Source organism: Heterocephalus glaber, unplaced genomic scaffold (assembly GCF_053883595.1).
Source record: "Heterocephalus glaber isolate CG9 unplaced genomic scaffold, H.glaber_assembly_v1.0 deba00001497, whole genome shotgun sequence".
In the NCBI taxonomy this organism is placed as follows: Eukaryota; Metazoa; Chordata; class Mammalia; order Rodentia; family Bathyergidae; genus Heterocephalus; species Heterocephalus glaber.
Window position 1 is genome coordinate 43,037,982 of NW_028258320.1, and position 27,348 is coordinate 43,065,329.

Sequence of the window (27,348 nt, forward strand, 5' to 3'; positions counted from 1 at the left end):
GAATATGGAGATTCAACTGTAGATAGTATATTTGAATTTCATTTCTTTAAAACAGTGATTGGCAGTGACTGAGTTCATGTGGGAGACAGAAGGAAATAAAGTATTTCATAACATTTGGTAACATCATGTTGTCATTATGCAAAACACTTGAAGGAGCTAAAAATAAAGGGAACGAATATGACCTTCTCTAACAAAGTACAGTACCAATATATATTCTCTGTGTTGGTATGGTGCTAGGGATTGAATGCAGTGCCTCATGAATGCTAGAAAAATGCTCAGCCACTGAGCTACACCCCTTCTAGGTTTATTTTTCCCAAATAAACCTAGAAAAAAAATGCTCTGCATTTAAAGAAACTTTACTGTGTACATACCAGTGCTGTTCAACAGAAATGCAACATGAGCAACATTTATCACTTTGAATTTTCTAGCAGTCACATTAGAAAAGTGAAACATAATAGGGAGATTGATTTTAATATATTTTATTAAATACATCCAAGATATTATGATTACATATAATGTGCATGTTCACATTAGTACAACATTTTATATTCTTTTTTATACCAAGTCACTGAAATCTGCTGTGTATATCACACATCGATTTGGACACAAAATTTTCATCAGAAATACTTGATCTATATTTAGATTTCATAAAATTTACAATTGAAAAATTAAGTGTGGGTACTCAGGTTGTCCCTAACATACTTAAAATGTTTCCTAATAACTGAACCAACAATCAGGTTTTAAAAGGAACTTAAATAAAATTTAAAACTCAGGCCCTCAATCACAGTGGCCACATTTCAAGCATTCAGCCATATGTGGTTAGTGCTACCATATTGGATAGAGCTGGAGGAAGCTTTCCATTGTTGCAGAAAGTTCTATTGGATATGCAGGTCTGTTAACTGGTGAAGCCATGTTTTCATCAGCATCTCTTTGGAAGATGTCACCCTTCAAGGTGACAGGAACTCTTAATCACAACAGCCTCCTTATTTCCATTTAATAACTCTAAACTCAGGCAGCAGCCTTTTGATACTGTTTTGGTTTCCCAAGAACACTTTCCTACTGTGGAAAAAATGAGCTTACCTGCTGAGATAAATACCTAGTCTACTCAGCTATTCCATTTCTCTCTTTCCATGAATAAAGATGAATTTTGAATCCTCGTCCTAGCATATCCCTGAGTGAACTGTCAACATTGAAGTACTGCCACCTTGTGAGGCCTTACAGGAACCAGCAGGTCCCCACAACATTATGGCTGGCAGCACCTATCTGTGAAGGGCAAACATTGATTTGTCGGGTCTGACAATAGTAATTACAAAATTGAACAAGCCTCCCAGTCCAAGGAGCCTCCTGTCTGCTCCTCTTCTTCAGGGTCCCTACTTACAAAGGAAGATTCTGACAAAAAAGAAGATCCTGTGGAATTGGAGGGTCTGGCCCAGTGGGTGGGTCACCAGGCCCCTGCTGGCCAGCTGTTGGGTATCCGCCCTCCAGTCCTTCTCCCCCTCTTCCATTCTACATGTTCCTGCCATTTAGCTCTAAGATGATCAAGATTTCTCTCTCTCTCTTTCTTTCTCATCTTTGTAAATTTTTCTGGAAATTAATTTTACCCTCAGGTCAACTCTGGGCAATGAATGATGTTCACACTCTGATTTAACTTTTGCAGACTTTCTTCTACCCTAATCTCATCTGATATTTTAATATAACAATTATGAATGGAACCAAGACTATTTACTTTCCCACTAGAAAAATGAGCTCCTTGGAAGTGGGTACCAGATGTCTGGCATTTTAATTTTAATCTATAAAATTTACTTCTTGATTTTTTCATTCATTCTTTTCAGTAACACAAGAGTTTGTTGCCCTTTAAAAATAATTGCTAATATCAGTGGAGCATTTACTAAATGCTAAGCACTTTACATTAATTCTCTCATTTACTTCTCATAACTACACTACGAGGTAGAGAGCACTTGCATCATTTTGCAGATCAGAAAACAAGAGCTCAGAGGGGTGAAAGAATGTACCCAAGGTTACACAAGGTTAAGAAGCAGTCAGGAGCTAAACTCAAATATGTAGTCCTAATCTAGAATTTAGCTGGTATATATCCCAGCTTTCTTAGGATGATTTGCCATTGCTTATCTACGTTTTAATTTCCCGGGGAATTTATGCTCAGTCCAGGAGATAAAGGCAGACCCTGCCAAACACTTTCTGTGCTTCTTCTCTGCAACAAAATTCGTTGTCAAGGCAGCTAACAAATCCACTTGACCCACAGATAATCAGGCCGCAGGGAGCTAACGCTATCTGAAGCTATGCTCTGGAGCTCTGGGGTTCAAAATCTCAGCATTCAATCTGGTTGTGCCCATCAGCCCGCCCTCGTTACATTTCCCGTCGCCCCACCCCAGGTTTTTGGCAGTTTGAAGGCTCAGCGGAAGGGGCAGACAGGGAGGAAGCCCCCGGCGGAAGCCAGTTCTCCCAGGGGTGGATGAGCCTCATTTTACACCGGACAGAGAGAAAATGGTCCTCAGAGGGGTGAATTATGCTCAAGGACATAAAATGAGTTACTTTCCGTTCAGCGTTACCGGATTTATCACATTAAGAATACAGTAGTAATGTCTGAGTCCGCGAGGAAACACCACGACCGAATGGGTGGCCTACCCGAAGGGAGCCGTTTCCCTCCTCGGTCAGGTCCCAGGCCAGGCCCAAACCCGTCCCGCCCCGCCCCCCAACCATGGCCCCGCCCCTAATGGTAAAGAAGCCTCAGCCAATCCGACAGCTGCGCCCCGGCGGCAGGGACGTGCCCCGCCCCTCAGGCGCGGGATTCAAACTCCCGGAAGGGGCGTCCGCCCCGGAGGGTGTGGAGAGGCGACGCGAGTGCAGAGCTTCACCTTCTTGCCGACTGGCGGCCAGGCGCAGCGGCCGCGGAGGGTGGCGACCGGGCGTCCAGTGGCGGCTGCACCCGGGCGGGACCGGACCGGAACACGCGCGACGCGGACTCGGTGGGCTGGGCGCGGCCGCCGGACTCAGTCTCATGCCCCTTTCCCTGACGCTCGCTTCGTGCCTGGTACCCGGCTGGGCGCTTTTCCACCGTTGTCTCTTCAGTTCCTTCTTTTGACTTTGCGGTGCGTATTATTACCTACTTAGAGAGAGGCCAAGTGATTTGGATGAAGTCTTTCGTTAGTACGTCTTTTGTCCATTAGCATGCGTTATTTCATATCCCTTCTACCAACGTCTTCATTTTAGAGATGAGAATACAATCGCCTCTTTTTGCAGTTTGTTTTTTCCTGTCTCTGCCCACATGAGCTCTTAGGTGAAGGGTAACGTAACTTGCCGCTCCTTGTGGAATACACCCGTGGTAGACGCCCTGTGCAGTTTACGGGATTGGAATGCTCCTTTGATTGCCTCTGTCCACCTTGACTTGAGTCACTTCAACCAATCAACAGATGCTTTCTCAGCGCTGCGAATTATAGAAAACTTAGTACAGCCTCTAAAACAATCGTTGGCTGACCGGAAAAAAAATAAAAGGTTGGGGGCCGTTATAATTTATTACGAGATCGGAGGGGCATTGTATCCCTTCTTAAAGTTCACAGAGGGAAGGCTTCTTGAAGATGCCACTGGGAAGGTCTGACCAGGGGAACCCTCTAGAATAACAAATACAGGGAAAGGAGGTTGGTAGGACTAGGTGTTGGGCCAGAGGATGGAAACAGTCTTTCACCACAGGCGTTTCTAAAGGTTTAGAAGCAAATGCCCTGATTTATTTCAAGTTCTGCTGATCTATATTTCCACTGTTTTGTCTGTCTCAGCAACTTGGTACTGTCTTGTCAACCCAGTATATCAGCTCCACAGTGTGAAACCAACCAAGCATTAAGAAGGAACTTCCTGGGCCGGGGATTTAGCTCAGTGGTTCCGCCACCTGCAAGCGCAAGGACCCAAGTTCGATCCCCGGTACAAAAGAAAAAGAGACTGCACTTCCTATGCAACAGATTCCAGAGACACCTTGCATTTGCCTTAAGGTAGATTTACTAGCTACCTTAATCTTTGACCTTATAATAGGCAAAAATCCGGGACCAAACTTTTGATACATGGTTTGTTCAACTCAGTCTACACAGTTCTAATATTTTTAAAGCTTTCTGATTGCACACAGGACAACCTTACAAGTCACTCCCCACCACCTTAAGTAATTGTCCTGTTTTCACTGGTGTCTTTATCACTACTCTGTTTATTTCCTATAGGGTATTTATTACAATTTGAGAACCCACAAATCTGTTTTCGTGTTACTGCTTGCCTCTTCTACTACACTGAAAGCTCCTTAAAATGTCAAGGAACATGTCAACCCCTGTGTGTGTGTTTGTGTGTGTATGTGTGTGTGTGTGTGTGTCCATACTGGGGATCAAACCTGGGCCTTCAGCGTGCTAGGCAAGCACTCTTCCGCTGAGTTACACCCCATATCTTTTATATTTTATTCTTCCACACTCTTGCTAAGGTGTCCAGGATGGCCTTGAACTTGTGATTCCCCTGCCCCAGCCTCCCAAGTAGCTAGGATTACAGTTTTGTTTGTTTTTTGTTAAACAGCACCTATCAGGGTTCTTGGTAAATAGTATGAATGCATTAGTGGTCTCATACCATCTAGATTTTTTAATCACACCACTATCGTTTTATCTCCGGATGCAAAGTGGAAAAATGCTTTTTTGGCTTCTCTAATGAGAGCTACTTTTATATACAATTTTCTATTTTATTTATTATGTACAGTACATTTCACTATATACCTTCTAGTTTTTGTTATATACTTGCTTCTAAACTGTCATCGAGTACTGTTAGCAGGTAGTAACCTTCTCCTTATTTAATTTGGCCTCTTTTTAAAACTTCTTTTCATTCCCCAATCCCCTGTATATTGTGGTTGTTTTCCTCCAAATATCTCATCTTGGATTTTCCTTATTTCCTCTGTCTTCTCTCAAATGACTATTAAGATTGAGCTGAATTAGGCGTATCTTCTAAAACAGAGGATATACCATTATATTTGTTAATGAATTTTGATGCCGATACTCAGATTATTTACCACCAGCTTTTTATTCTTGGATAAGATATATCCTTGATTGTGACCTACTTCTTTCAGATTTTATTTAATAGTTGGAGATTGCTCTGTTGTATTTTAAACAAAAAATTTTTACTAAACTATAATACACATACAGAACTATGCACAAAACATAATGCAAGTTGACGTACTTCTCAAAAGCAAATACTACTCATGTATCCACCTCCTGAGATTTTTGTTCTTTTATGGTACTGGGGATTGAACCCAGGGACACTGAGCTACACCCCCATACCTTTTTATTTTGAGACAGGGTTTTGCTAAGTTGCTCATGCTGGTCTTGAACTTTTGATCTTCCTGCTTCAGCCTCCTGTGTATCTGGGATACAGAGGACCATGCCTCGCTCCACTTGAGATTCTTTAAGGAGTTATTACAGTGCACCAGAAGCCTTCCTTGATCTTTCTTGTGTAACCCACTGAATGTACCAGTTCTATGTAGAGCAGAATCGGTTATTAGGCCCATTTCAAACCTGAGATTTAAAGTTTTAAACTCAGATTTAAAATAGTTGATTTTTATTTTTACAGATCATTTCAGAGATGTCTTCCAGAAGTTCTAAAGATTTAATGAAGAGTAAGTGGGGATCAAAGCCTAGTAATACCAAATCAGAAACTGCATTAGAGAAACTGAAAGGAGCAGTGGATGAACTCACAAGTGGAAAAGGAAAACTTACTGAAAAAGACAGACACAGACTTTTGGAGGTAAATGATCTTTAACCCTTTAAATTGAAGTAAGCTTTCTTAGAAGACAATGTGCTAAATTTCTTGATCCTGCTTCTTACTCTTGTCATTATCCTTGTCCTATCTAGTTCATTACTTGGGGAAGTTAAATTTAAACTTGGAATCCTAAATTCCTACTTTGACTTTGCCAGCCTTTAGATATACTTTAGTCACTGCTAACTTCTCTCACTTTTTAAATAAAATTGAGTATGTGTTTTAAGGTTACCAGATATTAAGTTTTTTTCAGAAATAAATACATCTTAGTGAGGTGTGGTGGTGCACAGCTGTAATTTCAGCTGCTTTGGAGGCTGAGGCAGGAGGATTTTAAGTTTGAAGCGAGCCTACGCAATTTAACAAGACTCTCTCAAGATTTAAAAGGCTGGGGATATAGCTTAGTGGTAGAATACCCCTGGGTTAGATCCCTAGTACTAAAAAAGAAAGAAAGGCAGTGGAAGAGGAAGGAAAGAAAAAAAAATACATCTTGATTAATACTTCTGTACCTTCAGTGCAGTACTATAGTCTGTTTTTCAGTTATTTAAAACAATAATCTAATTTATCATTCCTCCTGTACTTTTTGATAACTTTAGCTTCATTACTTGAACATTATCGATAAATTCTGCTATGGCATGTCTTAGTCTGGTTTTTATTGCTGTAACAATGCCTCAGACTGGCTAATTTAAAAAGAAAGGATATTTAGCTTTGATTCTGGAGGCTGCTGCTTCTGGTGAGGGTCTTCATGCTGCATCACAGCATGGTGGAAGGGCAAGCATACACATGAGGTAGAGAATGAGAAAGGAAGAGAGGGAGGGAGGGAGGGAGAGAGAGAGAGAAAACACAGGGGCTACATTCACTTTTATAATAGCCCACTCATGATAACTGACCCAATCTCCTGATAAATCACATCAACCCACTCATGAGGGCTCCTCCCTTATGAGGCAGTCGCTTCTTACTAGGTCCCCTCTTCCAGCATTGCTGCAGTAAGGATTAAGGGAATTTGAGAGGACACGTTCAAACCACAACATGCTGTATTTAAGATCCTAAAACATACTAATTTACCATTTTCACTGTTTTTTTTTTTTAGTTTACTGCATAACTTAAAAGTGTCCTATTTCTGTGCTTCTTGGAATACTATAATGTTCATTGAGGTGTACTTTAAAGATACTGTGCTATATTTCTTTTGTTTGTTTGTTTGTTTGTTTGTTTTAAACAGAGCCTCTCTGTATAGTTCAGGCTGGCCTTGAACTCACTATGTAGCCCAGGCTGGCCTTGAACTCATGGTGATCCTCCTGCCTCAGCCTCCTGAGTGCTGGGATTACAGGCGTGCATCAACACGCCCAGCTGTGTGCCATTATTCTTAAACCTCTTTTTTAATGTAGAGGAGAAGAAAGTATTTAGCTAATGATTATATAATACAGTTTTTCTGTTACTTCACTAAATGTCAAAAATTATATCTAATCACTTAAAATATCTTAAATCCTCTGTCCATTTCTGAGGGGAAATAGTGGTCAGATTTTCTTGTAACCATCTCAGGGTGTAACCATCTCAGGTGTGTGTGTGTCCTTATAAATGTTTAAAAAAAACAAAAAACCTCATTTTATCATGCATATTGGCTGCTTTCCAAGTAATCTGTGTTTTCAGGCTTTTTGAGGTAAAATAATTATATATATTAGTATTTTGCATGCTGTTAAACTTTCAGATTCCCTGATTTATAGTTTGTTATAGTATAGATAGTAAAGAAATTAGTAACTTATTAGAACTGGAAGGATTTAAAAGTTTCAAATATAAGTTTGGTTTTGCAAAAATGCTTTTATTGTTCATAAAGAGTATTATCATTAGATTTCCTTAAATTCCATCTATAGGAACATCATAAAGCTGAATGATTTAGCTTTAAACAACGTGAATTGAAATATTTAAGCATTGAGAAATGAACAATCATCATCAATTCATAGACATAAAAGTTATTTTGCAATCTGTTAAAGGAATCTCACAGATTTTCTGAGAGATATCTTTCTAGTTCATTCCACCTTCCACAACCACTGCGTGCTTTGAGCCTTTATAACTGATCAAAACTAAACTTTTATAGCTTCTGCCCATTTATTCTAATTGTGCCCACTGAGCTACAGAGAACAAGGCTTTCTCATTCAAACTGACAGTTTCTCAGATATTTGAGGAAATCTTGCTTCCTGTTGTAAACCTGATATTCTTTAGCTTCTCTGGCATCTCATCCTCAGCACTTTGTGGTTTGTCTTTTATTCCTCCTAAGTTGTGCACCCAAAAGTGAATACTGCTCCGCAAATTCTGTGGTTTTGTATCCATATTCTACTACTGATTTGATTTAAGCTTGTGGCCAACTAAAATCCCCTTTTCATTTTTCATATTAACAGTCATTCACCTAAACTTTAATTTCTCCATGATTATTTGTACAACTACTTTTTTTCTTCCCTAAATGCAAGACTTAGCTTATATTGTTTTGACTCTGTTAGCCTAATGATTATTACTATCGTCTTTCTCTTGGCTTTTTTCCCTTACCCCAGCAGTAGTGTAACAAGCAGTATGTACTTACCTTGCAAATCTTGGAAAAAATGTTAAACACTCCTGTAAAGATTACCTTCCATATGCCATACCAAATCATTTATTAACAAGAAGCAGGTTAATGAATGCATCTTTTTCCTGCTGTGATGTTCTGTACATTTTAATCTCTGTTGGTTTGAGCTCACTAAAGAACATGTATGTATGTCTTGTGGGACTCACTTTTAGCCTTTAGGTTTATAAGATCCAGTATGATGGAGGACAGAGTCTCAAATACTCATGAGAGCCACACTTCTTTAGCTTTCTGTCTTTGCCTTTAATAAAGATGGTTTCTCCTTTCTCTGTGTCTCTGACCATTCAATGTGGATGTATGCATGTGAGTTGAGTATAACATTAATATATTGGCTTCTCTTTCTCTGAGCTGGCTGATTGTAGAAGTTGGCTTCATCTTTTAGGCCGAGGTATCATAAAACCAACATGATATCAAATAAACACTCCATAAATGCTTTTTGAAGTATATTGTTTAGCTGGATGTTTGGCTTGGCTTTGTTCTGAGATTCATCTTAGTTTATATCTAGAAAATTCAAGTTCTTCAATATGAAAGGGAGAAGAATGTTTATCACCTCACAGAGAAGGAAAAAGAAATACAGCGACTCAGAGACCAGCTAAAGGCTCGATACAGTACCACTGCCTTGCTTGAACAGTTGGAAGAGAAAACGAAGGAAGGTGACAGGATGGAACAGTTGTTGAAATCCTTATCTGAAGAGACAGATTCATTGAAGAAACAGTTGTCTGCTGCAATGGCAAGACTTCGTGAATTTGAAAACCAAGCCAGTACACTTCATTTATCACAGGTGCTAATAGTTTATTCAAACTGAGATTTTTTTCTTTCTAACACAATTTATAATTCTTGTGGTGAATGAGTTTGTCAAAGCATGTTTACCAAATGAGTCAGAATAGTAAACTTACAGGCCACTTACTTTTTTTTTCCCAGTCCCTTCTCCACAAGCAAAAATAATTAATGTGGTTCCCTCTAATCCTACTCCATTGTTTTACCCAGAAGACTATTCAGAAGGCAGAGTCTACTTTATATCTACAATAGGCACGATTTGTTGAACTCCTGTTTCTCATTTGTATCATGAGGACACTAGGCTTTTTGGGTTTTTTATATTTGGAATACATAATCATAATATCAAGTATACTTTTCCTAGCTGTACGTGCATTTCCCCCCTCTTTTATTTGAGAGACACTAGTGTAGCAGAGTGCATAGCTTTGGAAGTAAAAGATAGATCTGGGTCCAGGTCTTGGTTTTGCCACTTGATAGCTGTGTAACTGTGGATTCTTTAACTCCAGCCTTAGAGACAATGCTAGAGTTCACCAGACCTTTTTTCCTGAACCTCAGTTTCCACATTAGTAAAATCTGGATAAGAATACTTATGACTAAATGTGATAATATTTGTAAGTGGCCTAGCATAATGTCTGGCACATACTAAATACTCTGTAAATGGTTATTTATTGATCAACCTTTGATTCTGTTGGATATTTGGACATTTGAATAATACTAACCCAGCCACAAACACCACCTATAGAAGATAATCTGAGCCTTCCAAATATACTATCTTAGTGCTGTTAGTGGTATCTTTATGCTTTTTGTCCCCTTTGGGGTAGGCACAGTGATCATATCTGTACATTTACAGGTATTTCCATAGATAGGCAAGTTAAGTATTTCTACAGATGAGTTCAAAGAGGCAAAGATTTTCTAGAGAATTTCCATAGAGCTGAAATCATAAAACATTACAGTCAGATCCCAGTGGTTAACTAAAATCTTTCTTTGAAGTTCAAGGGTTAGTTTCTCCACTTTTAATGTGAACTACAAATCTTAGTAAAAATTACTATTTTTAAAGATATATTCTTCTATTTTTGTAGATTACCCAGCGTTGATCTTTGCTCATTGCATGATCAACTGCTGTAACAAACTACCTTAAAATCTCAGCATCTTAACACAAGAACTGTTGGTTTTTCCTCAGGTCACAGACTGGTGCTGGTTGGGTGGAGGAAACATTGCTCTACAGAGTCAGAGACCCAGGGCACTTCCTTCTGGAAGCTCCACCATCCTTTAAGGTGGAGTCTTCACTAGATGCCCTATGTACAGATGTGAGACAGAAAGCATGTCGAGAACTAACTGCCTAGGAGGGCTTTGGAGTCAGGCCTGGGACTGGTATATGTTACTTCTCACATTAGACAGAAGTCAGGCACATGGCTCCACTGCCTACAGAGAAAACTAGGAAACTGTCCACAGCATATCTGAGGAGGAGGGGATCAGGAGGAGGGTGGTGTTTAGTGAAAACTCTGCCATACTTTCTATCTGGAGGACTAAATTGAAAGGGCTGTATATTAGCTTGAGTAAATAGAGAGTCTTTGGAGAAAAAAAAGTATTTTGGGCTTCCTTAGTCACATAAATCTCTTTCCGTATAGCTGATTTTAATAAAATCTGAAAAATAGCTGTTTTTGAGTTTGTTGGCTAGCCTGGACATAGGTATTTATGTCCCTTTTTTTTCCCATGAGAAAAACGAAGAAAAAAGGAGAGAAATTATGGTTTGAGTTCCATATAATCTTTATGAACTAATGCTTTACCAGTTGAGCATCCTAATCCAAATGCTCTAAAATAGGAAATGTAAATGAATTGTGTCTTTAGAGTTGAGTCCCATCTGCAAGAGATCTCATTATATACATGCAGATATTCCAAACTCTGAAATACAAAACACTTCTGGTCCAAGCAGTTTTAGGTAGATACTGAACTTATACTATATAAAATATAATTCTAGGAAAAAACCCTTTTTATCTTTTGTTTTATAGTTTATATTTTCCAGATTTCATTGAAATAGCCCAGTTGTTTGGTTTGGCTCCTTTTAGTTAAAAACCACTAGGCTCTTCTTGTATACTAAAGGCTATTCTGGTGATCCTGGGTCCAGATGATCTCAGAATCTCAGATCTGAAATCTCAAGAGCTTCCAGTTTGTTTAGGAAGCTTTCAGGGGATCTTAATTCTGATAGTGATCCTCTGGTAGCTATCCCCTGTACCAGATCTGGATTTGGGGATTTTCCTGAGAACATTTTGTATTTTTAAGGAATTAAATATCATACGGAAACTTTTACTGTTAAATGTATGGTATTAACTAATACTGGTTATTTACAGGCTGTGGCTGCAAGCTCATCAATGAGTAATGCTCATGAGTTGGAAATACAGCTGAAAGATGTAAGTTTATTTTTTCTTACATTATAAGTAAAGAGGACTAGTTTATTCTTAAATGTCATGGAAATTGGCAGCATTAGCGCTATGACTTGAGAAACAAAAAAATCTAGTGATGAGATAGGAGAATTGAGTGGTTTGTGATCATTGTGTAAGTCTCTTCCCAGGCGTTCAAGAGGACCATTTCCTCAAACCATGGTCTCTGTTGTCCAGAAAGCCCTAGAAAACCACCTACCAGATACCTCAACAGAGTCTCTTGTTCACTAATGCTAATTTGTCCAGTTATTTTTATTGTAATGTAATTTCATTTATAGTTTTTCACTTTTTGTTTATCCATACAACATTTACCCTTTAGTTTGAAATCTTTGAATGAGGTTATTTTAGATATATGGTAAAGCTGTATTATTTCAAACTTAAGACTTAGGTGGATAGGTAGATTTGGTTGGGAATTGAATGACTCAGATTCAAAACTGCTATTCACCATATATTTTTTCAAATTTTTGTATTAGATTACAGTGGAAAGTTCTTGATTTAACCAAGTCAGTAGGTAGGAATTTTGATGACAGAAATCTCACTGGCCTTTACACTGATAAGCATGCTCTTAAGATGCTTACTTTACGCTATCTATCAAGTGTCTCTTGAGGTCTATTTGATCTTTAAGAGAAGAATCTAGATCTCTTGAGCATCTATGTCCAGGTGTAACATTACCTTTATCAAAGTGATTTATGTAGAGGTAGTGGAAGTAAAGATGCAACATGATTTTTTAAAAAATTATTAAAATAGGGGTTTTGTGTTGTATATTACACTACACTTCATTGTTTTATGTATGTTAGTATGTGTTAGATGTATATATTTATGGATAATTTGCCCTACACACCTCCTGTTTTCCCCTTTACCATGCTGGCTTTCCAGCTGCTTATTAAAGACATCACCTTTTCTCTTTGTGTTCCCTGTGCCTGGGACACTGCTCCTGCAGATACCTTCATGACTCCCAAACGGTACTCAGTTATTTACGTAAGTGTCACTTGCTTGGAGGGTGGCAAGAACAAGGGATTCCCTACCTACTCCATCTAAAATTATAGCTCTCAGACAATTCCTATTCCTCTTTCCTGCTTTTTCCCCCTTCATCAGATATTACTGTTAAATTTATAGTCTATTTTACTTATTTCTCTTGTTTATTGTCCTCTTCCATTATGAGAAGTTATATGAGGGGAGAGGTTTTTCATATTTAGTTCATTGCTGTCTCCCCAGTATCTAGAACATTTGAAAGAATGAATGGAATCTTAGGAAGTTTCTTGAGTTTCATTAGTGTCTCTTGTAGAAAAGAACCTCAAAGTAGATGCTGTTGTCTTAAAGTCATACATAATTTTTAGGCTTTTGAGGGCTAACTGCTTCAAATAGCTAAAATTATTTTTAGATAATAACCATTCTTTCTGTAGAATTAACTTTGAAATATTACACTTTTATGCCCAATCTTCTTTTTGTTCTGTTTTATCTTCCTGGCTTATTTAAGGATCACACTCTGCTTCTCTGTTGGTTACCGTAGAAAGAATTTTAGTCAAATGCAGTAAAATTTAATCCAGCTCACCTTCAAATGGTTTCAGACTCAGTGTGTGAATCTGGGGAATCTTCTTAAAGTGCAGATCTGATTTGACAGTCTTGGATGGAGCCTGAGACTCTGCATTTCCAGCAAGCCCCCAGGTCACACTGCTACTAGTGCTGGTCGGGAACTACACTGGTCAGAGCACCATTAACTTATGTATGAGGAGCCAGAGGTGGTTTGACTCTGCTTTTATTTTCTAGATCTCAGTAAATCTGAGTCCAGGGAGAAAGTTGTATTTAGAGGACTTAGGGAAAGACACATCTGGCTCCTCAGTCCCCATACTGGCACTGGAACATGATTTGGCTTTTGAGATCTTACCAGTTCTGGTCCCATCACCCTCTTCAAGGTTCCCAGAAAACTTCCCGAGAAGCCTTGCCCACTTACTTTAAAAATCCCCATTTGTATATATATTTTTAAAACCCCTAAAAACCTATGTATACCTTTCTTAAGGCCTAATTATGTCACTCCTCAGATCTGACTGACATTTTGAAAGAAGTACCTGGAGTTGTTAATGCTGCAAACATGGCCAAGTATCAGTACTTTTAGTATTTAAGAATTATTTTAGCACAGACTAGATCAAGCCAAATAGCTAAAAGGTAGTTTAATAGGCATTTCTTGCTCTTAATTTTTAAAAATCTGATTTGTAAACATAGAATTTGGGAAAGATAAGTAGAATTTTATTTTTTTAACCTGGAAAAAAATCAAATTAACAGAAAAATTCCAAGAATGAGAATGGTACTAATAACGTCCATATGCCCTTTACCAAAATTGAATCATTATTAACATTTGTTCCATTTTGCATTCTTTTTCTCTCTTATACCCTTTACACACATTAATTTTTTCTGTGCTATTGGAGAGTGAGTTGTACATGTCCACAGCCTTTTAACTCTACATACTTCAGTGTATCTTTCCTAAGGGTGAGGATAATCTCTTACATGACTACAGCTCAGAGAGCAACCTCAGTAAATTTAACACGGACATGATAGTTATTAATTGACCCACTTTTTTTTATTCTTCCAGTATAATATATATATATGTATGTATGTATATATATATATATATATATATATATATAATGGCTAACTTTTTTTTTGAGATAGGGTTTCACTATATAGTCTAGGCTGGCCTTGAACTCACTATGTAGCCTAGGCTGTCCTCAAACTTATGGCAATCTTCCTACCTCAGCCTCCCAAGTGCTGGGATTACAGGCATGCACCACCACACCTGGCCCTTAGCTAACATTTTATTCTACAATTGGACTTTTACCCAGAGAATACTTAGTGGATCCCTATCAAAACAGGAGGGAAAACATTAGCAGCATTCTATAGGACTTTAGTACTTTTGTCCGTTTTGCATTTTTTTGATAACTTGGATGACAATGTCAAATGCATGCCTCACAAATGTTTACATGACACAAAGCTAGAAGAAATAACTAATGCCATCACTCTAAAGATTCAAAATTAATAGTGTCTGTTTATTGATAGGTATCCAATCTATTTATTGATGCTATTACAAAGGAAAAAGAACAGATGTATAGTCAGTGGGAAGACAGGAAAAAATGTGTTTTTGAAGTAACATTGCCATGGCCTTTTATAATATTACCTTTTAAATCTTAAACTAACATATATTTTTCTTTCTCAGATTTCAGAAAAGTATCCGTGATTTCTTTTAAAAGAAAAAAAAAAATCACTTACCACCCAATATTAAATTACTTGTTTTAAAGCACTTCTTAAATATGGGAAAATGCAAAATTTGGTATAAATTAGGTGTTTAGGCATCTAACACATTATAATTTATAGGTACTGTATTTGGATATACACGTGTTCTTTGAGTCCTACAATGCTGTCTCTCTTACCAACTAAATCTGAGCACAAACCCAACATCCTTGTGAATCTTTCTTTAAAGATGCTTCGAGAATGAACAAGAACCTCACTGGGGATAGTGGTGGATCTGATTGAGATAATCACTATGCACCCTACTGTGAAATAGGCCATGAATTTTAGCAATCTGCTCAGCTATACTAAGATCACAATGAAGTCAAGATGTGATTATTCATATTTCTTTGAGGCTATTTTTTTCCCAGCTTTCATTATGGTAAATTTCAAACATAGAAAAGTTGAAAGGAAGTACATCAAACAACTGCAGATCTATCACTTAAGATTCAGAGAGACATAGCTCAGTGGTGCCACCGCCTGCTCCGCAAGCACAAGGACCCGAGTTCGATCCCCGGTACCGAAAAAAAAAAAAAAGATTAAGAGAGACAGACTCTTTAAATACAGTTATGTCAATGAAGATAGTCATCCATGAAACTTTATTGAGGATATTATTCAGAGTGCATGTATGATATGTTTACCTTGATAAATGAACTGTTAAGCCACACTGTTATTGTTTCCTGATGAGTGCAGAGAGCAGAGTATCTGAACCAGTGGCTACAGGGCTCTGAACTGTCTTTGAATCCAGAAGCTGTATCTACCTTCTTAATCTATCTCCTAACTCTACAGAAAATAGACACTGAAAATCCTATAAGCCTCATACTGAGAAGCTTTGCTTGTGAGTTTGTAGGGTGCTTGTAGAGTCTCACAAAACTTGGAGAAACTCTCTAGACCTAAGAATTTCCATATATATAGCCCTTTAGGGGTATTAGGCTCAGCTGCCTGTGTTTTTAAAGGGTGGATGCTCTCACTAGAAAGTAGATATCCTAATGCACAACCAAAATCTTAAAGTTTCTTAGCTGTTCATGCTGTAGCTAGAGGTCTAGGCTCTCATCAAAGGAAATACTATATTCTATTTTCAGATTGAAATTAAAATAGAAGAATTTTGTCTGTGCGTGATAGCTTTAAGATTGAAAGGGTGATCTGTGTAATTCTCCGATACTTATTAATCTGAAATCTTGAAAAATGAAGTCTGTGGAATTGTTACAGGTCTTTGAGATACAACTTACTACAAGCCCTGGTATGTCCCATGGGATATAAATGAATCTGTTTCTGTCCCTGCTGTACAAAGCTGATGTTCTTTGGGGGGAATAAGTAGTACTAACTACTTATCCCACTTTACCTCTTTAGAGTGAGACCCAGCTTGTGGAGGAGGGCAACCACTCCTTTTTTGGTATTCCTACAACAAATGCAGGGTGGTTTTAAAAGAATTGAACACTTCTGGACATGCATTCCATTGTATATGTTTTATTTCCTTAAAATTATACCAGGCAACATTCTTGTCAAGAACCCTGTGTTTGTATCATCTCTTTACATCCTGAAAGATCTGAAATTACACATCATGATTGCCATGTGAACTTGATAATAGTAAAGTAAAACAGATTTGGGACAAATTATGACACAAGAACTACATATTAAACAGTTGTAAGATTATAGAAATAGTTATCACAGTTCCATTACAAAGGGGTTTATATTACATTCTCATGTATGGCTTGATCAGTAACTAATACATCTCAGTTAGGTCTATTAGGTGTTTGATTCTTTTTGAACTACTCTAAGTTTATTGTTCTACTGGGTGTGCAAAGCTGCTAGATTATTTTATAGCTTCTCTTTCCTTCTCTAAATGCTCTCCAACTTCACCTGGGGCAAAAGGTCCTCTTCAGCGCTCCCTGATCCTTGCAGCCATTGTTTTCTGCTCCATTTGTCACCATTTTTCATCAACATTTATCAGGTGGCCATTGGTATGGAAGCACTTAATACATGCAATGAAGAATTTTTAAAATGGCTAAACAAGCAGTGTAGCCTTTAGGGAACTGAGGAAGAGGTTAAACTGAACTAGTTTGGAATAACTATTTTCCCCCAAGTCATAGAGCAGTCATTGTGTAATTGACCTTAAGCTTGTTGTGATGGCCTGCATCTCCACTGAGATGGGAAATCACCTTCCAACTGAGGGTTTCTATTGTTGAGCGAAAAAAATAAATGGGCATTTTTTAAAAAATTCAAAACAGTCTGGGCTCACTTAAGATCCAGTAGTGTATCATTGCTCTCACAGGCTTCCTCCAGGGTAGACAGGCCACAGAGTGGGCATCAGGGGCTGAGGCTCAGTACTGAGGAGCTTGGCCATTGTGAAGGAGTGTAGGGCCCAGGGCGCACGTCATGCCTATGAATGACATCAGGTTTAGAGGAATATGCCCTCTGCAGAAATAGTCATTGGAACTTACTTCCCTGGCCTCTCAGGTATGTAGAAGAGGGAAACAGCGCCATCCTCATGGGCTGAACAACTAGATTAGAAGGCAGAATGAAGTCGTAATCTCATTGTATGTTGGTGTTATATAAGAATTTTTAAATCTTTTTATTCTTTACATTAACAGACTTTGTCTTCTTCTCTACCGTGCTTGTTTGTCTTTGTTTTGTCTTTGAGACAGGGTCTCACTGTGTAGTCCAGACTGGCCTTGAATTTACTATGTAGCCTAGGCTGGCCTTGACTCCTGACTCAGCCTTCTGAGTGCTGGGATTACAGACTTGCACCACCAAGCCTCTTTTCTAGCTTCTAACTTGAATGTGTTGGGCTACTTACTGAAAGGAATAACATCTAGCAATTTAAGTTTGGTTGTTCTGCAAGTACATACTGAGATGGAATTAGGAATGCAAATGGTTTATTGGGTAGCTACAACTGAAAGAAAAAAGTGTGGAATGTCAGGGGGACAAGGTCTGTGTCATCCCCACCGGGAACTTTAGAGCAGACTGCTCCAGAGTGGAGTCTCACACGCAGTGGAAATTGCTTGTCTCTGCATTGCCGTTGGCTGAGGCCAGGCAGCTCAGTCCCCAAAGGTGGAGAGATTTGAAGGCAGTAACAGCAGGAGCAGCTACCTACAGCTGAGAAGGGCTCTTTCCTAAAGTGGGATCTGAGCAGCTCATTTCCATGCCTGCCACAAAAGCATTCTAGTTTACAGAGTGACATCTACACAGACACAAAGCAAGTTTTCTGTAGGAGGCAGCAAACAAGCAAACCCAATCCCACATAAACTATGACTTTGTCACACTCTATGTATTCTAAAGATGTGTGATGTACAATGGTTGCCCATAATTATTCTGTGAGCCATTAGTCTTGATGTGTTGGAAAAGACATCACTTAGACTTCCTTGTTGATTTTAAGATTTTTGGTTTTATTATACTGTTGATTTTTTTTTTCCCTTCATCTCTGCAAGGCTCTGGAGAAAAATCAGCAGTGGCTTGTGTATGATCAGCAGCGAGAGGTCTTCGTTAGGGGACTGTTAGCAAAGATCTTTGAGCTGGAAAAGAAAATGGAAACATCTGCTCCTTCACTCCCACAGCAGACAGAAAAGGCTGAATCAGAAGGTACTGACTGGTACAAAAATGTTCTTTTGGGATAGGAGTAACATTTCCCCAAAGGTGTGATTCATCACATTTAGATTTTTATAGATGTGTTAGAAAGTAAAATAAGAGGAAATCTTTTAATCTTGAAATAAGAAATACCATTTTGCAAGTCCGTTTCATTTCCTGTTTTCAGATACAAGCAAGGCACAAGTCACAGATTAGAGGGTCATCACTATATTTCCTCCACCTATGTCCTTCCTCTCCTTTAAAGGCCTGCCTCACTGTTATTTCCGCCAGAGCTGGCCTTGTTATCACTTATCTTTTTACTTTTCTTCCTTTCAACACTTACTCATATCAACCCCAGGAGAAAGAATACATGTTTTGGGTTTTTCATTTGTTTTGCTTTTTATTTTGAGACAGGGTCTCAATACATATTATAGGCAGGACTTGTGATCCTCCTGCTTCAGCCTCCTGAGTAGCTGGGATTACAGGTACACACTACCATATCTGGCTAAGAATTTTATAGATGATTCTTCAGTCATTTGAATCTCATCATGAACTTGAGATGATGTTTCCTACTCATACTGCTATCTTTGGGTCTAGTGCTTTGCAGTTTCCGTAACATTGATCTTGGTTGAGTTTGACAATTTTAAGAGGTGGAACAGGCAGAGTTCAGGTCAGTAGGCACATTTTACAGATGAAGAAATGGGTTTAGCAGTTCTAAGTGACAAACTGGGCAAAAATGAGAAACCTCCAAGCAAAGCACTGCTTAAAAGACTAGCAGCCCTAAGGGGAAAAATGCCTTGAATTCTATAAAAAGAAAGCTAAACTGAGGGGAGCTCTCCTCATCATCTTGCAGTTTCATGCTTGACTATTTAAAACAAAGCTAATGCTAAAAAGAAATGTGAAGAGAATGTCTCTAGAGATACTTCAAAGCTGTTTATCCCTAAAGGGACAGAGTTACTACACATTAAAATAAAATTTTCATTATAGGCTAAGTCTAACTTTTTTCTTTGGTAATACAGTACTATTTCTCTCTTACCCCCTTCTTTCCCTTTTCCTTCCCTTCATTTTTCTCAAAGTAACATAAGTACTTATTAATAATAGTACAGAAAAGCCTGCTCTTCCTATCCTATCCAATTATACTTCTGCCTTTGATTTTGATAATTATCTCCATATCTATAAATTATGAGCTGTGTCCCTATTTTCTGATTCATCTTTAGAAATCAGTAACTTTCTCTTCCCACAAAGTAGTTATATGATTGTTTTTTGTTCTTTTGTGTGTTTTATGACTTCAGTAATGTGCCCAAACTTCTGTTTCTTTCTTTTTTTGGTACCGGGGATCAAGCTCGGGTCCTTGCACTTGTGCAGCAGGCGGTGAAACCACTGAACTAAATCCCCAGCCCAAACTTCTGTTTCTTAATCTACCACATATCAGTCATACTTCCACCACCCCCAGTCTTCATTTTGTAAGCTAAAATAGTGGTTTGGTTTCATTTAAAGAAACATGTTTAAAGTTTACCTTCTCATGAATACCATCAATTTCATAAAATAAAATTTCATAAAATGAGTTTTGCCATAATATTATTTGTCATAGGTGATGTTCAAGAAGAGAAGCAAAAATATTACAGCCACCTCTTGGCAAATGCCAAAAAAGATCTTGAGGTTGAAAGACAAACCATAACTCAGTTGAGTTTAGAACTTAATGAATTTCGAAAAAAATATGAAGAAGCTCAGAAAGAAGTTCAAGATTTAAATCAGTTGTTGTGCTCACAAAGAGAGGCAGAACTACAACATCTGGAAGATGACAGACATAAAACAGAGAGAATAGAAAGACTCAAGGAAGAGAATAGTATTGCCAGGGGAAAACTCGAAGAAGAGAGGAAGCGATCTGAAGAGCTTTCATCTCAGGTAAGCAGATCCACTCAAGTTCTCCATAGTTCAGAATGTAGTTTTCATGGAGCCCTTGCCCGGACCAGGGACTATTTTAACCATTAGGGGGATAGCAAGGAACAAAACAAATTTCTGACCTCTTGTGAGAGTTTATAGCCTATAAAGAACTACCTAAACAATTGAATAAATGAAAAAAAATAAAACAGGGTGATGTGGTAGAGAAATTAGGGGCTCGTGGAGGCCTCTGAGAAGAGATGGTATTTGAACAAAGACTTGATGACAAGAAGGAACCAGCAAGGTAACTTTCTGTGGAAATTCCTTTCCAGGAGAAAAATATGCATATATAAGGGTTCTGAGAGAGAAGAAAGTAGGTACGTGTGAGAAGCTAAAAGAAAGTGAGGAATCCAGGCTGGTTTCTAGGCTGGCATCTTTACTGTGCTGATGATGTGCTCCATTGAATTCACACAGCACCTTCCATATTCTCATTACACTCACAGCTTTCAGCTAGGATGCCTTAGTAATGTTGATGTTACTAAATTAAGATTATTAGAACTGAATAACTGAATACTACTTTGATAAAATAATCATTAATTTAAATTTTTCTTGGCAGCATAGAGTCCACACCTGGTCTCCAGCTCAGGATGTATAGCCTTAGGCAAATCACCTGCCTTCTGTGACTCAAAAGTTATTATTTGCTGGTTAAATAAATAATAGCCTTTCCTTCCCTCATCAGGCTTTTGTAATGCAGGGTCAATTGAGGATCTGTGAAAATGCTTTGAAAACCAAATAAATATCAATGTTAGTTATTGCTACTGTTATAAGGATAATTTTTCAACTCCTCCAGAAGTTGAGAGATCTTCTTTATTGCTTTTGGGAAAGATCAAGCAGAAATGATTACTTTGCTCCAACTCTGCAGCTAGGGAGGTGAGGCACCGCCCACTTTGTTATCCCTGTCTGAAAGGATAGCAGAAGTCAGAAGCTCCAGAAAAGGGAGTGTGACCACTTCAGAGCTCAGTGCTGTTTGTGGATGGTCAGTCGGTTGGCTTAGAGAGCTCACACGGAAGTTTTGCTCTCTTGCTTGTGGATGGAGCTGTCTAGGGTGAGTCACCCGCCTTGCAGGTGCTGCCCTGATTAGAGATGTGACTTGTGTGGTAAGCGTGTCATGCAGCCCATGTTGAGGGAAGAAGGGCCAAGTGAGACAACTCTGGGTCTCTTTGCATTCCACAGGTCCAGTTTCTTTACATGTCTCTGTTAAAGCAGCAAGGGGAAGAAACAAGAGTGGCTCTGTTGGAACAACAGGTATTTGCTGGAGTTGCGTCTAAATTCACTTTGGTCTATTAGAAAATGAACTTTTTTCTTGTGTTTACACTGTTCTATGGAGAACTATTTGAAAGTTGTAAAAAGTGTCCTGAAAAGGCTTTAATAAAGCACATTTCAAAAAACTGTACTATTCATATGTTCCTGGTACTGTCTTACACTAAATGAGATTATTTGGGGTGTGATGGCAGTTTTCTTGGCCTTGGCAAATTTTGTTCTTCCCCAGTGGCTGTAGTTTCCATTCTAGCCAAACAAGTTCTCTGAATAGAGCAATCTTACACCTTCAAGCAGAACTCAGAGAGAGACACCATTTATTCTCAGAACACACAGCAGAGTCTTAGTATATTCTAAACTGGGTAGTAGCCACATCTTTCCCTTCTTCCTCTCTCTCCCACAAAAAAGAGGATTAGGGAAGACTATTTCCAGCAGCAACTTCCTAAATTACTCTTCATTCCCCTTGGGTTTGCTTCTTGGATATACTGAGTCCTCACCATAAATTCCATTTATTAACATCTTCCTGTGCTCAGGTAAATTCTTGTTATGATGATACAAATCTTGTGCCAATAAAAAAGATCAAGTCAAGAGAACTAGGCACACTACCACTTGTCTTGTTCTGGGTATTTTCCAGATGCAGTCATGTACTTTAGACTTTGAAAATGAAAAACTTGGCCGCCAAGATATGCAGCACCAATTGCATGTAATTCTTAAGGAACTTCGGAAAGCAAGAAGTCAAATAACACAGCTAGAATCCTTGGTGAGTTTGGAATGACTAACCTAAAACTTTCCTTCTTCTTTCTTTTTCTGCCATCTTTGCATTTATACGTCAAATCAGTTCCCAAACCATGATGATACAGCTTAAAGAGCAGCTAGCTTTACTCCAAATCAGTAGGCAGTCCCCTGCCTAGCTTCAAGCATCTTCCTTTAGAGCATCAATTCAGAGTTCAGAAAGAGGGACATTATGTACCTCTTGGTAATAATTGCATCTGTATCTGCGATCATTCCCCACTCGTCCCAGATATTATGATTCTTGAGGTATTAAACAGCACCAGGTTTAGGAGAGAGGGGTGAGAAAGGTGAGAGAGGGCGATAGAGAATCCTGACCTGAGGATGAGAGAATGAGAGAGAAGTTGTTGGCTGTTTTAGGGATAGTGGGTTATTATTGTTAATAGGCTCTTAAAGTATATTATGAGTTAAGCATATTTTTGAGTTGCTCTGAAAACAGTCTTTTAAATGATAAACCTTTTAAATAAAACAGTTTCTATGAGGAAGTAATTTTTTAGCTATTTTTATTTTATTCATAAGTTTTTAGACTAAGTCTGTTAGTATGTGTATGTGTGTGTTTGTCCCATATTGTCCTAGGACTGCAAAATATTTGGAGATGGTGAAATGTTGTAAATATAACTTCACCGAGCACAGTGGCACACACCTATAATTCCAGCACTTGGAAGGCTTAGACAGGAAGATTGTGAGGTCAAGCAAGAGCCTGTCTAAATAAATAAATAAATAAATAAATAAAGTAATTTGTAATTTCTATATGAATAAAAGAAACAAAATATAAATCTGGCTCTATTTAGTATGCCATTGATTTTGACCGTTTATAGCAGTGATAGTGAACCTTTTAGAGCTTTCAGTGATAACAGCCTGCTGTGGCACACATGCCATAGGTTTCCCTCCACTGATTTATAATATTTGAAATTAAAGGTTAGAATCATTTCTGTTAATGATCATTTTCAAAATATAGGAAGCCAGAGGATATAAAAGAATTTGCAGTTTTTCTGTGCTTTTATTTATGTTCCTATTGTACGTTGTCCTCATAGGTGTTGTAAAATACCTATTTTTGAGCTTTCTTGATTATTCTAAGTTATTCAGGAGAAAGCATGAAAAAGGAAAGCCTCAAAAGTATTATACAATATCTTACCCATTTCTGTGTATAATCTGTTTGATCTGTTACAATTCTTAATTCTATGTAGTTTTTTATTGCTGAAGATGCCCCTGTTTTACAAAACTAACAAATTTAGTGAGCCTAGCACACAGGCTTGCCCTTTACATCTTACTCCAAGTCTCTTAATAAAACCCGTCTACATGAACTCCCAAGTTGATACTTTCCTGGGCAATTTGAGTAATTATAGTAATTATCTCAGTAATTTATAACCACCTCATATGTTACTACCAAAATATTGATGAGTAGAGATTAAAAAAAAAATGTCTGCTAGCACCGAAGCAGCTAAGGAATTTATGAAACAGTTAAAATTGGTGAACAATGGGTCTGATGTACAAATGGTATTTGATGAAAATTTATTTTTCAGAAGCAACTTCATGAGTTTCCCTTCACAGAGCCATTAGTCACTTTCCAAGGAGAGACTGCAAACAAAGTTAAAGTTGCCTCACCAAGAAGTCCCACTGCTGCACTAAACAAAAGCCTGGTGGAATGCCCCAAATGCAACGCACAGTATCCAGCCACTGAGCATCGAGATCTGCTTGTCCATGTAGAGTACTGTTCAGAGTAGCAAAATGGTTATTCTTTGTTTTTATGCCAAAAGATTTCATACTCTATCTTCTGTTTGCTCATGGATATTTCCAATTACATTTCCCACCTCTGGCTTAAGAAGCTGCCTATCTGCCTTTGACACTCTGGCGTGTGAATGAATCGTTGTATTTTTTAGCTGCTTTGCATTTTCCTTGGCAGTGATACCTCCACGGTATTGCTCATCATCAGGCTGCAGTGACAGAATGTGGTGAGCAGTTTGTACTGAGACTACTAATGTTTTGCATGGTTAAAGTACTTGATAAAGAAAAGGTAGTTCAGGTTGTTGCTTGTGGGTTAAATCTGTTGTACCAGCAAGCAAATATTTTGTATTATGTGGGTTTTTTAAAAATCAAAAGTAATTAATTGTGTTGACATTTTTATCTAAGATGCTAGTGTAGCAACAGTTCTAATTTTAATGACCATGGGTTCATTTTTTTCCTGGCTATTTTACACCAGTTAATAGAAATGTTGGGAATTTTTATAATCTTTATTGCTGCTTGCTGTTGAAACTATAAACCCAGCTATATGCTAAGAGAAAAACTAATTCTGCATGAGAAATACTCTTAGTAGCCACATGCAATGTTTTCTCTCATAGTGTCTGGCTTTAACTTTTAACCTAAATTTCATTAGCACACATTGGTTAGCTAAAATGGCTAAAATTGAAAACCATCTAGCCTTCTTTGATTTGCAGATATTTTGTTTTTTTATTATTTTTGGCACTCCTACATCTGGGCAATGTAATTATTAAATATTTGTTTTCTGAATAGATATTTTTATATATGCTTTGTATAAAAAAAGTTTTTTAAATTCAGATTTTCACTATGCTTAACACTGGGCTACTGTTAACAATATAAAAGAGAAAAAATAAAATTATTTAATAACTTTTACTGTATCTAGTATATATGTATATGTAGTAGCTATTCTAAGGTTTCTACCCCAAGAGGAGGAGTGTTGGAGGTTCCAGATTAACATATATTGTAAGATGATAATGTAGTTGAGGAAATAGGAGGACCAGCAACTCTGTGACGGTGGCAAAAGGACTAGATAAATGCTTGTAGGCATCTCTGTTGAAGACACCAATTCTTGATCAATAAAGATGATTTTTTTTACTTATTCATTATAAAGGCAAAATAATAAACATGCTCAGTCATATACTTGGAGGTCTTTTGACCTTGGAAATTATACAGATCTATTATGGAAATAAAATTTTTCCTTTATTGTTAATAATCCCAGGTTCACAATATCTTCAGCCATAGCTGGACAAGAGATAGAACTAAAGATAGATCTTTAGCCAGATGATTCTTGTTATTTTGAAGACCACAGTATTTAATTATACCATAAGTATTTCATTATATGCCATAAGGAAGTTGTTCCCCTTGCAGTTTTTAAGTAGACCAGATATTATTTCTAGTCTGTGGACATGGAAAATGCCTTGGTCATTGACTGGGTAGTGAAGTCAGAAGCAGAGGCCAGGCCTTTGGTCTCTGTCTGTGTGGATCAAGGGGTGGGACGACTGGCTAGGACACAACCATAAAAGAAGCTCAGCCTGACAACCCCAGAGTCTGATTACTGGAAATGAAGGGTGATCTAGAGTTTGTTTCAAGAGCCTCACTTTCTATGATTCACTAGAGGGCTAGAGTTAGGTGCTTTCCCTGCCCACTTCAGCCACCAACATCCCAGTACCAGTATCAAAAATATACTTTGGAAAAATATCAAGAAAATTGGACACTTCTGCCATGAAGCTCTCTCCACATACAGGGGCTTTTATACATTTCTGATTAACAGTAGGTAGTTTAGAATAGGAAGAATTCTTTCCTACCTCATTTACTGAAATAAAGGGTATCTCAATAAAGGGTATCTCTCAGACTTGAAAATTTTTAAGGTTCTCATAATTAAAGACCAAGTTTTCTTCTCTTGTCCATCTTTTTTCACAGCAAATAAGCACCTACCCTCGGGGTGTGTTTGGGTGTGGGAGTCTAAACTGTGTACCAGAATGTGCTAGATATTTAATCTACCTGTACTCACTAGCTTTTCATTGCAATTCTGTGAAAAAAAAGTGCTAGAAGCAGCTGTTTTTCAAATGAGAAAGCTAGGATTTACGGAGATTAAACAATTTGCCCACAGTTACCACTAATGAATGGCAAAGAAGGGATATAAACTCAGCTCAGTGTGTCTCAACTAGAGAGTCTGTTTCTCTTTTTCAGTGTTACAGTATTCCCTACCAGCAAATACTGAGTCTGCTGTGCCAAGATTCTTTCTTTTTATTGCTTTCTTTTTGAATATTTTACACAATAAATTGTACAAATTAAGGAGTTTTGACAAATATATACATCTTTGTAATCGTCTGCCAAATACAGTTTTAGATCATTTCTATTATCATCCCTGGAAGTTTATTTCATTCTTTTTCTAGTTGAGAATCTCCTCAGAGACAATCTGATTTCTATTGCCATAGATTAGTTTTACATGTTCTTGACATTTATGTAAGTGGAATTATATATTTGTCTTTGGCTTCTTTGAATCATCAGTGCTTGGAGACTCTTCTATGTTGTGTGTATAAGTAATTTGGTTTTTTTAATAGCTGAATAATATTTCATTGTATAAATACACCATAATTTGGTATTCCATTCTTGGTTGAGGAGGATGTGTATTGTTTCATATACAAGTTTTTTGTTTTGCTTTTTTGTTTTTTTATGGCACAGGGAATGGAAACCAGAGCCTCATACACACTAGGCAAGCACTCTACCACTGAGCTATACTCTAGTCCCTTACACAAATACTTTTGTGGACCTGTTTTCATTTCTCTTAAGGAAACACTTAGAAGTGGAATTGCTGGGCCACAAGGTAGGTGATATTTATATTTTTATTGAAAACTCAAAGAACCAGACTGAAGAAATTAATTTCTTCAGTGTACCTTCACGAGACGAAACCATGTAATATAAGGGTGAACAACTTTGCCATAAACCTAACAGTGAGTTCCGTGCCACTGACTTAATATCTTTCCATGTAGGTGAAAAACTTCAGGCCCAGAGCCAACTCCCTAACCCTCAAGGCAGGCCACATCCCATCTTCTACAGTTCTGGTTTATCCTAGAATACTTTTGAAAGTGAGGGGCACCTCCCCTGACAGGGGCCTGGTTTGTAACTTAAATGAGTCAGGCAGGCCAACTCCTG

General features: G+C 37.9%; 1 protein-coding gene across 6 annotated transcripts; it reads left to right on the forward strand.

The window, feature by feature from the left end:
• Positions 1-2,805: 2,805 nt before the first annotated feature.
• Cep55 (centrosomal protein 55) lies at positions 2,806-25,292 on the forward strand. 6 transcript variants are annotated; one of them, XM_021253060.2, is made up of 10 exons: positions 2,806-3,107; positions 3,789-3,998; positions 5,599-5,772; positions 8,898-9,173; positions 11,515-11,574; positions 18,312-18,462; positions 20,039-20,352; positions 21,562-21,633; positions 22,280-22,405; positions 23,986-25,292. In XM_021253060.2, exons 2-10 carry the CDS (start codon positions 3,960-3,962, stop codon positions 23,992-23,994), a joined length of 1,221 nt encoding a protein of 406 aa, XP_021108719.1. In that variant the 5' UTR covers positions 2,806-3,107; positions 3,789-3,959; the 3' UTR covers positions 23,995-25,292. The 6 variants fall into 6 exon arrangements, with proteins under 6 accessions (XP_021108719.1, XP_021108718.1, XP_004838577.1 ...); XM_021253055.2 differs by having other exon boundaries at positions 2,807-3,107; positions 23,958-25,292; XM_021253057.2 differs by having other exon boundaries at positions 2,807-3,107; positions 3,816-3,998; positions 23,958-25,292.
• Positions 25,293-27,348: the final 2,056 nt, after the last annotated feature.